Here is a 12,704-nt window from a genome sequence, read left to right on the forward strand (position 1 = left end):
ACATTGAGTGAAGTAAATGTAAAACTATATGAANAACAATGGATTTTTTTTTTTTTTTTTTTTTTTTTGAGAAAAGTAACAATGGATATAGAGATCTACTATTTCATAAAATGAATTTTCTTATATCAAATTTTTCTTAGAAATTTTGGGAAGTCCAAGTTAAAGAAAAAATTACTTATAATTAACATGAAAAAAAAATGTAGCATAAAATATAACTATATATCCCATTTGAATATAAACATATTGTCTCAAATCCCCCTTAGTTTGCTAAATGGGAGATGATGGATATATAATTATAGGATTTTTTTTTGTGGTTAAAGGGAAGATATATTAAAACTAATCGGAAACAAAAACCAGTCTATTGCAAAAGGTTGTTGCTCTATCAAGAGCCAGCATATTCACCACCATAGACGGCGGAATAACAAAAGAAACATACATAGCAGAAAACTTAGATCCTAGTTCAGCCAGTGCATCAACACACTGATTGACTTCTCTGAACACATGCTCAATCCAAGACCTAGGAAAGGTCTTCAACAGGTTCCTGTAGTTAGGATATTACCTTCATGTTGATTCACAGTTGAAATCTTCTTTTTAGTTTTTATTTAACTTGGTTCATACCAAAAAAAAATTTTAATATAAACTTTTATTAAGCAATGAATTTTATGAAGTATACACCATAAGTTTTTATAATTATTATCAATAAAAAATGGTAACACTAATTATATTTCTTAATAAATTCACATTAAAAAAATACAATAGTTGTTTAAGGACTGATAATTACAAATTTATAAATTTGGTTGATTTGATATCTTGGCTACTATGTAAACAAAGCTTCTTCTTCTTTTTTTCTCAAGTTATTTCTTTCTTTTCTTTTTTTCATTATTTTACTCATATAGGACATTTTTCCCCCCTTTAGATTTTTGTTTTCTTATTTAATTCACATATGGCATATCTTTTTTAAAAGATAATACTAATAATAATTTTTTTACGCTTACTTTACTCATTGTCCATGTTATGTAATTATGAGATTAAGAGTGTGCACTATTTTTCTTTTTTTGATAATCTTGATAGCATGTGCATTATTTGATTTTAGATTGATAATTTTACATGGTAAAAATATGTAATGAATACATTGATATATATTTTTGTCAATATATATATTGTGGGGGGATGAGGATCCAAAACAACTGATAGGATAGGTAAGGGTATTTCCAATGAGGTAAACTTCGTAGAATATTGGTGGTATGCCCTGGGAAAGTACTCGCCTAACTTGTATAAAGGTTGAACTACTACAGTTGACAAGGGCAACGAGGACTCCTACCTAACCTCAGAAAGTCAAAAGTCAGAGGTGAAGGGTGAAGGGAGCATGACTTAACCCGAGGGAGAAAAATGGTGACTTGGCACTGAACAAGAGAAGAAAAAGGAAAGATAAAGCAATCATCGCCTCCACATTAAATGCACTGCAACCACTTAGCTAGCCGCATTAATGGGGAAATAACCATGAATTGTGCTCACACAACTCACACCTTGATGTTAAACCTTCTAGCAATGCCTTGATAGGACAAGTATAAAGAAAGTCTGATCCTAACCCTCCAAATGTAGAGTCTAGATGCATTTTGGCTAATTATATAAAGTCAAGAAGCACCTAGACCAATGGAGGTATTCTTTTTGAGAGAGAGAGAGAGAGAGACGGACCAATTGTAGCATCTTCCTCTGACTCAACTAAACCCAAGGATGAACACTTAGTCATTCTAAGGCTTTTTCCAATTGAATATATTCACTTCATGCTAGAGACTAATTTGACTTAGGAATGGCAACAGATCGGGTTCGGGTCGGGTTTCTTTATGCCCAAACCCGACCCGTGGGCCCAACCCCAAAACCCGAACCCACCCCATCGGGCCCTGCAAGCTCTGCCAACCACTTCAGGGCCTTATCTAAAGGCCTTAATCCATGGCCCAATCCATGGCCATACAATCTTTAAAAAAAAAAAAGAGTTTCCCTTTCAAACATAAACACAAACTCACATTTAACAATGAAATAAATTGTAAATAATAAACATTCATTAATGAAATTAAAATAAAAAGGTAAAACCTTGAGATTCACAGATTTGAGAGAGGACATGAACCCAAAAAAAAAAAAAATTTGGAGAACTCTGACCACCAAGGCTCTATCTCCGATCTCGGCCTCTCTCTATCTCAGACCATTAAGGCTCTATCTCTGATGATCGGCAGTGGTTTCAGCCATCAATCTCACCTCTAGGCCAAAGCTTAGGCCTGACCTCAACATGACCAAGAGCTCCTCCGATCATCACCAAAGGGCCTTTCTGCCTGTCACGGCCTAAACCTCGCACATCTCTCTCCAATCTAACCTTCGTGCTTCTCCCTGGCAAATAGCAACCACCACGTGATGAGAGTGAAGGTGAGGGTGGATTGGTAAGTGAATGAGAGTAAGGGTGAGGGTGACTAGGTGAGACCGTGTGGGGTGGCTAGAGAGAAAATGAGACTGAGAGTTATTAAGGGTGAGGTGAGAGCATTGAGAGGCGGCTTGAGCTAAGAGAGACATCAGAGAAATGAAAATAGGGTTAGGGTTTGATATAAGTGACATATATATAGGTAGGTATTTTAGTAATTTTACTAGGTATATTAGTAATTTTACTTTAAGTTTAAACGGGTCAGGTTCGGGTTCGGGTTTGGGGTGGGTATCACTAAAACCCACACCCGACCCGACTTTTTCGCGGGTCGGGTCGGGCTTAATTTGCCATCCCTAATCTGACTATCAATTTTTGTCACATAATGGGTACTTAAAGGTTGACCTTGCATTCCACCACACACACACATATACATATTATAAAATTATTGATAATCCGGAACAATATGCCAAAATACACCGGGGTTCAAAAATATTTTGTCACAATGGATACATTAAAAATACCACTGCAACATATATAAAAACATTGTGTGTGTTGTAAAATCTCACCTAATATAATAATTATTAATGTCTTAACTCAATGGTAAAGAGTAATCATTATAAAGCCAATGATATATTTCAAATTCTCTCTTTTTCCAATTTGATTTAAACACTCAACAAGGGGAGAATCTGAGTATCAAATGGCCAAATTTTAAACATCGAAATATGGTTTAGTCTTAAAAAAAATTTATAAATAAAGTTTTTGGCTAAAATCCAAAATCATACCTTCAAATTGGGTGAATTTTCATTTTCATCTTTTTTGGGCATTTTAATCATTAAATTTTAACTCTAATGTGAAGTTGGTCATGTCCATTATTATCTATAAAAACTGTCATACTTCGTATATGTGATGCAACGCAGTTTTACTAAACTCAATGTGCATTTGGCATTGGCTTAAAAAGCTAGCTTTTTTTTTTTTTTCTGATGGGTTTGAGATTTGTGGTTGTGCCGATCTCTTTGGTTGGATTGTGTTGTGTTGTGTTGTGTTTTTTTTTTTTTTTTTTTTTTTTTTTTTTTTTTTTTTTTTTTTAAGGTGCGTTGGTGGATGTGGGTTGTGCCAGTGGTGGCTGGTCGGTGTTATTGCTGTTGGTGGCCGTTGTTGCGATAGTGGTGGATGTGCCGTTGTTGTTGATGGTGATGATAGGGAGGAGATAATATATTATTTAATGTATAGAATTGAATGATAAAACATTTGATAAATGATTTGTTGTAAAATGATGTGGTAAAATAATAAAGTAGGCTTTTGGTGTGTCAAAATGGTATTTTTTATAGAATATCTGCTACAGATGCTCTGTCTTTACAACAAACTATTCAAACTTTCTTTAAATAGAGGTACTATTTCAAGTCAAATTACAAAAAGTTTAAAAATAAATTATACTAGCATAAATTACTGAGACTAACAATGGAATTGTATGAAATTTGGTGATTAAAGAATTGCCTATCAAAACTCTTGCCAACTACCATGATCTATGTCTCTTTTTCTTATATATATTAGTTTGTTATTATAATCAAATTCTGTCAATTTGTTGTAAATTTCAAAATAAGAGTTGGAATATCTTCCATTTGTAGTATTAATTTATGTAATCTTATCAAATTAACATGAATGTTAGAGTTTTCCAAGGATCTCCTAAAGCTCTCTCTCTCTCTCTGGATTCCATAAAGCGTTTCATTATAGATTCAAGAAGTCCCTTACGAATTTAAGGTTTCATTCTTAAAGTAGANGAGAGAAAATTAACTAGGGGAAGGGAAAAATGTAGGCCCAAGTGATAGATTTCTTAACAAATTTAGATCATTTCATTTTCTATCATACTATTCAAACAAAGGAAAGGATTTAATTTCTCTTCCTTTCCCTCCTCTTCTTTTCAAACCAAACAAATTGTAAAGTTTATTTTATTTATTATATATATATTTTTTTAATTTTTATCATTTTAATTATTGAAATTTAATATTTCTGACATATAAGTTCCTTCATCTGTTGTCATCTATAAAACTGCCATTAAGGGTCCGTCTGAAAACAACTTAGTTTATTTTGCTGAAACTAAAAACTTTTTGCTGAAAGTACTATATATAAAGCTAAAAGGTAGCTAAAATAGTACAGTGAAACCCATGAATAGTACAAAAAAGTGCAATGAGACTCATGAATAGTAACAAAAATAAGCTAAATAGTGGAACACCATCCCAAATCTCAAATCCACAGCACCATCCCAAAATCAACCAACCACCGCTCAAATTAGCCAACCACGACTCAAATTAACTAAACACAACCCACTACAACCATCCAAAAACACAAAACCACCAAACACAACCCACAACAACCACCCTAAAAAACACCACCACAACCACCACAAGAGAAAGAAGAGAGATCTGGCAGTGTGTGAGATGGTGGAGGGCAAGATCGGAGAGACCTAGACAACCTAGACGGCGAGATGGTGGCGAGTGAGATTAGAGAGACTTGGACAGTGAGATAGCAGTAGGCGAGATCGAGCAGAGTTTGACAGAGACGAGATCAAGATCGATAGGCGACACAACCAACTCCAACACCCAAACCCAAAACTCAACCAACAACCTGCCAAAAACCCCAACCCAACTAACCCATCTACTGTCTCAACCAATCACGATCCAATCCATAGCTCTGTCACTCGATAAAGAGAGAAGAAAGAAGATTTTTGGGTTTGATTTAACGTGCAAAGAGAGAGAAAGACGTTTAAGGTTGAGGGAGGAGCTGGGAATTTGATCTGAAGAGGAAAGAACACCGGTTGGGAGAGAGAGACAGATTGTGAGGAGAGAGAAAAAATCAATTAAAGTAGTGAGAGGAGAGAGAAAAATCGAATAAAAAAATAATAAATGCAAATGCCATTCTCGTCTGTACCATGTCAAAATTGCAACGGTACTGTTCAATGTTGCAAAAGTTTGACACATTTAACACATCTGATAAAGCTCCATTTTTGTGTTTGGTGTGCCAAATGTGCCAAATATTTGGTATTTGGCACATTTGAGAAAGCTGCTACGGATGCTCTCACTATCTGAAACATAGAATATTATAATATGTGGCCAAGAATCTTGATACTTTCTGATATGTCCATGATATTCAAAGTTCAAATGCCCCTCTCACCGTTGTAACTGTCAAATTATCAAAAGAAAAGAAGAAAAAATAATGTAGGGAACCTTTTAGACCACTAATTTCTAAAAGAGCATTTTTTTTATTTTAGAAGTCATCTCAAAGAGACAAAAGTGCCCCTCAATATGAATAAATATTTTTAAGAGCATTTCCATTAGACAATACAGAATGCAAAAAAGGAATAAAAATAGACTTATTGTAGTATCATGCAAACATTAAAATCCCATATTTTATTCTCTCTCTCTCTCTCTCTCTCTCTCTCTCTCTCATATATATCTTTTTATTGGATCTAATTCGATTTAATTTTCTTATTATATCTTTCATGCTTGAAAATTTTCAAGAATATCAAAAATTAATAGTTATTTCATTCACAGAATATTTAAATTTCAAGTTTCTATGATCTAAGATATGCATAAAAAATAATTTTATTAATTGAATAGTAAATAATATTTGATTTGATCAAAATTTTATGTGCATGTCAAGAACACATAATTCAATAGTTAAATTTTTAAAATTCACATATAATTAAAATATATAAAAGGAGTTTGAAGTTTGGAAACAAACATTGCAAATCTGTATTCTTATAGAGCATTTACATCAAACAATACAAAATAGAAAAATTATCAATTTTATACACCCAAAGTCCAAAATCACTCACATTAGTCAAGCTATCATTTCTCCAAAAAGAGGGAGTATAATTACTCGAAAATATTTATTCCTAATTGTTAGGTTCTAAGTAATTAGGAATTAATGTATTAGAACTCTAATTTGTATTGTTGGCAAACCATGATCAAAATAGATGTTAGTCTTGTTTTTACTTGCTCAAAGTATAGGTCTTTTATATAAAGTTGGAATCGAGCTGTTGCAGAATTCATTGTGCAATTTAGTCTGGCTCGATCGATCGAAAATTAGACTCGATCAATCGAAAGTCGGCCAGATTGTTTTTTCTGCAAAATTTACAACTCAACCCTAAGCCTATATAACATGTAGGGTTTTATGTCTTCCCCTAGGTATAAAAGGGAAACCCTAGCCACGTTTTATATGTTGCTCTATTTGCTGTGTGTGTGAATCTCTTGTGAGATCTGAGAGGTGGTTGCCTTCACACATGCTTAGGATTATCAAGAAGGAGATTTCATTGATAGCTTGATGATCATTCAGTTGCTGCATTAAAGAGCTTAAAGATACGCAAGTGGGACTGCTTGTACTTGCTGGAGAATCCAAGAAAGAAGGAGTCCGTGGTTTCAGAGCTTGCACGTGGTTGTGTCAGTAAGTTTTCTACTGGTGGGTAGCAATAGGATGTTAGTGGTCTAAGTCGCTATTGTAAAACTTTGATTCTTTCATAGTGGATTCAGGTTTACCTTGAGGATAGCTAGATTAAATCCTCCCCAGGTTTTTTACCGGTTTGGTTTTCCTAAGTCATCATATTTTTGTGTTCTTTATTTTCCACACTTTGCATTAATATGATTATATGATTGTGTTAACCTAGATCTGAAATTTGGACTAAATAATAACTTAGCTAATTAACTAGGTTAATCTGGTTGTGTTTTAAGGGGTCTAAAAACAAACACTAATATTTGTTTGGGTAAATTACAAAATTAGTCTCTATCCTTTACATCATATTTCAATTTGGTTCCTAACTTTTCAATTGTGTCAAACTGGTCATTGGCCTTTTTAGTGTCGTTATCTCTTATATGAAAAAAAAATATGATGTGTCAAATGGAACAATAAAAAATTATTTTTCATGTAAAATTAACTGCCAACTGTACCGCCGTGTCAAATCAAAACTGAGATACACCTGATCCCACAGTCCCACCTCTCCATCTCCTCTCTCTAAAATCCGGATTGAGATTAGGTGCAATAGGTATTGCACCTAATGCAATAGTAATGAAAGGTTGAGACTGAAAGTTGCAAAAAACAATCTCAATCTCAATCTCAACCATTAAATAAAAATATTAAAAAAGAAGTAAAAAGTTAAAATTAAAAAATAAAAAATGTAAAAAAAAAAAAAAAAAGTGAAGGAAACAGTGTGATTGCATGGTAAAATTGCTTTTGCACTTGATCTCAAACTCTAAAATCCCTCTCTCTCTCTCTCTCTCTCTCTCTCTCTCTCTCTCTCTCTCTCTCTCTCTCTCTCTCTCTCTCTTTTTTAAACTGGGGATTGGTAAGTTGACCACTTTCAATCAAGCTCTTCTAGCTAGGGAAATGACAATCAAGCCCCTCTAAGGAAATGATTGTTGCGGATTGGGGTTGAATAAGAACATTCAAAGGAGAAGGTACGAGGTTCACGTGGGGTAAGCCTTTCGAAATATATCATAAGCAAATGAGATATAATTTGTAAGAATATCAAGTTTATCAATGGAGTTGGTATACAGGTGAGCTTTTGGTATGATACTTGGGAGAAGATTCTTGTCTTAAGGATATGTTCGTTGAGCCGTACGGAATTATAGTCGACAAGAATGCCTCATTTGCATCTTATTTGGATCAGGGGTGTAGTTGGAACACTTATGGCCTATTTGGAAGTTTAAAAAAGGAGGGGGAGTAGAGTAAAGGGAGGGAGAGTAATTCCATTACCTTATTTGGAAATTTTTTAAGGAATGAAGATGAGGGGTTTGGAGGGGTTTCAACTACCTCTAACCCCTCATTTTTAATTCCCCCAAATTGGAAAGATTTGGAGGGAGAGTAGAGTAGATAAATGATTGACCAAATGAATTCCCCAATTTACCCTTTCTAAATTAATAAAATTACAAACCGATTATATAAATAATCTTTGTTTGTTTCCTGAGAAAATTAAACACTAACGTAATGATTTGTTTGGTTGCCAAGAAAATGATTAAAGATACAGTGAAATTCTAAATTATCTCTTCCTTAATTGAGTCCAGATTCGAATAACCGCACACATCAAGATAAAATTTCAAAGCTCATCATCAAATTCATTCAGTGAAAACTCAAATTATTCAGAATTTTGAAAGAAGAGGAGGTAATCGAGTAATAAAGGAAATAGGAGACGACAGTGGATAAGGCGGCGGAGAAAAGCATCGGCGAGGTGTGAAGGTAGGTGCTCTAAACTCCGCCTCTACCTCCGCCATTTCTCCATGCTCTCTCGGTTCTCGCACACCGCTTCAATGCCTATCAGAATCGATGGATCGTAGAGCTTGAATGAGTCGCATAGCTTGGAGGCTCCACCATCTTCGGAGCTGGAGCGGCAAAAGGCGGAGAACTCAATCAGGGAAGTGAAGCTATCGTGGTTGGAGTCTAGCTCGTCCATGATGCAGCAAAGCTCGTCCTTGTTGGAGAAGGAGGAGCTGAAGGAGCTGAAGACGGCGCCGAGCTTCCTATGTGAAGCTTCTTGAAAATTTTCCATTAATAAAGAAATTTTTTTTTATTATAATTTTCTTTGAGGTAATAAAAATTATTTTATAATAGTTGATAGTAGTTTTATACTTTTATTAGTGGTATTTGATGAAATGAGAATGTTGATTAAATAATTATTTAATCTAACAAATTAATCATAGACCAATGTTGCAAGTCCATTTTGAAATAGGGATAAATTTGTCTATTTAAATCATTTCCTCTTATTTCCATTCTAATTTTTAAAACATCCAAACAAGAGGAATGACTAATTACTCTCTTCCCCGTTACTAATTTTAAAAACATCTAAACAAGGTAGAGAATAACCATTACCCTCTACTCTCCTCCCCACTACTTTCCTCCCCTCTACTCTCCTCCATCTCTAAACTTCCAAATAGGCCATTAATTCACTAGATCGCCACAAGATTGGGAGTTTGAGTTTATGGAAAATTTCTTTGAACTGTTGAACTGTAACTTTGGGCCAAAGGATGGGTTAGATTTGTTGGAGGCCTTCAAAAGAAGGAAAACTTGATGTTAGTATTAAGTTTTTAGGGGTTTATAGGGTGATGTACAAAGGTCCCAAAGAAAGGTTGCCTTCTTTGTTCAGATGACAACCCAGGGTAACAGTGGATAATCTCTAGACGAGGAATATCTTGGTTTTTTTTTTTTGTTGGTAATTAGAATATCTTGGTTCTTGATTGATGTTGTATGTGTAAGAATAATGGATTTTAGGGAGAGGAGATGGAAGATTAGTGGTTGGTGGGATCTCACATTTGTTAGCTTTAATTTGATTTTAGGCAAATTATAACTTACTTATACGTAGTTTGACTAAAATTTAAGTTGTTTACCAGTGGATTGAAATTTGAAACTTTATACACCAGAGATTGCCTACATATGGTTTGAAATCTCATAATAAAAGTGTTCCGCTAGATCCTTTTTTATCTTATATTTTTATGTTTTTTGTATTTTTAGAAAAGAGAAACATAAAAATAAAGCAAAATTACATATTTAGTCTTGTTTTTAATATAGATATGTTAAGGAACTCTGAGTTAATTAGTGAGTAAAAAATGTCAAATTTCAAATATTAGGTAAACAATTTAAATTTCGGTCAAATCATAAGTGGGTAAGTTACAATTTATCTTTTAATTTTTTTTTAATCTAACAATATAATTTTTTTTTTTTTTGGAGAAGGAATCTAACAATATAATTGGTTGTTAATGTTACATAAAAAAATAATTTTTTATTGCTCCGTTTCACAATACAACCTAAAGGACAAGACCAAATTTGTAATTTCAATATTGTTTCCGTGGAAAATAACTCGAGGGAATCGGTCATGTGTTTCATCCCAATTGGTGTGGTCATTGACCACCAAGTACGCTACCCAAATAAATCTTTAAAAGGAAAAACTATAAAACAAAAAGAGTTTCTCAGCGAATATTCTTACGTGCAATTAGGGTTAAAGAGTTCTCTTTTGAGCCGTATATATAACACTCTTTCTCCCATTCTCTCTCTTATCATATCGTCAAAACTCTCTCTTTAACACCTTAGAGCTACAACACAAGACCTCAGAGACAAAAATGGAGCAGACCTTTATCATGATCAAGCCTGATGGTGTCCAGAGAGGCCTGGTATGTTGCCTTTCTTTTTGTATTTGAGCTAAAGATTTGATTTTTGGTTTTTTGATAGCGTGTATATGGATCTGGTGTTTGGCCGGTGGGAAAGTGTAGGAAAGGGAAGGAAAATTTTTGGGTTTGCTTTTTTGGTATGTAATCTGAATTGGGTTGTGGGTTTTTACTTGGTTTGTGAAGGGCTGATCGTGTTTGTAGATCTAGTGTTTTGTCCCTGAGAAAAGGGGATGAGCTTAAATAGTTAAATCTTAATATGAAATTTAAATAATTTTGGTTGGTTTACGTTGGATATTTTTTTGGAAGCGTAGTATTTAACTTGTTATTTAAACGTAGTTCAATAATTTAAGGCAATTATTTGTATTTCAGGTTGGTGAGATTATTAGCAGGTTTGAGAAGAAGGGTTTCTCTTTGAAAGGTACTACCTTTTTTACTGGTCATCTTATGATATTAACGGTGACTGTTATGGTTTGGCTTTAGTATGTGCTAGGAAGCTTTATATACATACATACACACACACACACACACACACACACACACACACACACACACACACACACACGTGTGAGTGTGTGTTTTCTAATATATAAATCGATAATGTCTGTCTGAGACTCTGGGTTCTCAGCTTTATCATATATCATATTTGGCCTACTCTTTGACAGATAAATATTAAAAACTAAACTAGAACAGTTTCTAGTCTACATGCATAGACTTCCATTGTGATTAGGCAAAGGAATATTTAGAAGGCATATTTCTATAAGTTTTATAAGAATAGGAAGCTTTATATACATACATATATATATATATATATATATATACACAAACACACACACACGTGTGTGTGTTTTCTAATATATAAATCGATAATGTCTGTCTGAGACTCTGGGTTCTCAGCTTTATCATATATCATATTTGGCCTACTCTTTGACAGATAAATATTAAAAACTAAACTAGAACAGTTTCTAGTCTACATGCATAGACTTCCATTGTGATTAGGCAAAGGAATATTTAGAAGGCATATTTCTATAAGTTTTATAAGAATGTCTTCTCATGATTTATACACATACTGATCTGTAAGCTTCACACCCACTCGCTTGTTCTTATACCTTTTATCTGACCATCCAAACCATTTTTATGGGGGGAAGAAATTGTCATTTGGGCCAAGGCTATGTGTTTATCTTGACCAAGTTTTATTGAACTCCGACTTAATATTAAAATTCCTTTACTCATCGCGAGTTGAATACATGTGAATTGTGTTTAGGTTTGAAGCTCATCACTGTGGACCGTCCTTTTGCTGAGAAGCACTATGCTGATCTGTCTGCAAAGCCCTTTTTCAGTGGATTGGTTGATTACATCATCTCTGGTCCTGTTGTTGCTATGATTTGGGAAGGTAAGAACGTTGTGTTAACTGGCCGAAAGATTATTGGAGCCACAAACCCCTCAGAATCTGCACCAGGAACCATCCGTGGTGATTTTGCTGTTGAAATTGGCAGGTAACATAATTTTTCCTCCTAACTATTTTTTCCTCTTGTAGCATACTGCAGTATTTGTACTCTTAACCTCTAGTTTATTTTGTTGATAAGTTGAAGGTGTATCATTTAGGTCATTGGTTTGGTTATGTGGTTAACGGATTTGTCGAAGCTTAGGTTGTTAGCTTGTATAAATGAGCTAGCAAATATCGTCTTGAATGCAATTTGTCTACTAATTCTCACTGTTGCATCACAGCTAAATGTTTGGCATTCCACTTTCTTTTGATAATCTCCTGGAGCAGTTGCTTAAAGTTTTGAAACAGAAATTTTATGCAGGAATGTAGAGTGAAAAATGTTGATTATATTGTAACCTTGGATTAGTGCTACCTGCGGATTGAACAATATCTGACATAGAAGTTAGTTTCTGTTTTACAGGAATGTCATTCACGGAAGTGATTCAGTTGAGAGTGCAAGGAAAGAAATTGCACTGTGGTTCCCTGATGGCCCTGTTAACTGGGAGAGCAGCCTTCACCACTGGGTCTACGAGTAAATGCTTGATTGAGCCGTTGTTTAATGCTCAGCTTTCTCCGCATATTTATTGTTATGCTTATCATTTGCACTTTTATTGCAGTGATGGTTATTAAGTTATAAGCTTGTTTCTGCAGTGAGTTATTTTAG

General features: G+C 34.2%; 1 protein-coding gene across 1 annotated transcript; it reads left to right on the forward strand.

Annotated features, from left to right (window-relative positions):
- The first annotated feature begins 10,374 nt into the window (after positions 1-10,374).
- On the forward strand, positions 10,375-12,640 carry LOC112018003 (nucleoside diphosphate kinase 1). The gene is made up of 4 exons (XM_024050508.2): positions 10,375-10,560; positions 10,927-10,975; positions 11,819-12,050; positions 12,462-12,640. The coding sequence occupies exons 1-4, from the start codon at positions 10,510-10,512 to the stop codon at positions 12,574-12,576; spliced, it is 447 nt and encodes a 148-aa protein (XP_023906276.1). The 5' UTR covers positions 10,375-10,509; the 3' UTR covers positions 12,577-12,640.
- The last annotated feature ends 64 nt before the right edge of the window (positions 12,641-12,704 follow it).

This window comes from Quercus suber, unplaced genomic scaffold (genome assembly GCF_002906115.3).
Source record: "Quercus suber isolate HL8 unplaced genomic scaffold, Cork oak 2.0 scaffold_145, whole genome shotgun sequence".
Lineage (NCBI taxonomy): Eukaryota > Viridiplantae > Streptophyta > Magnoliopsida > Fagales > Fagaceae > Quercus > Quercus suber.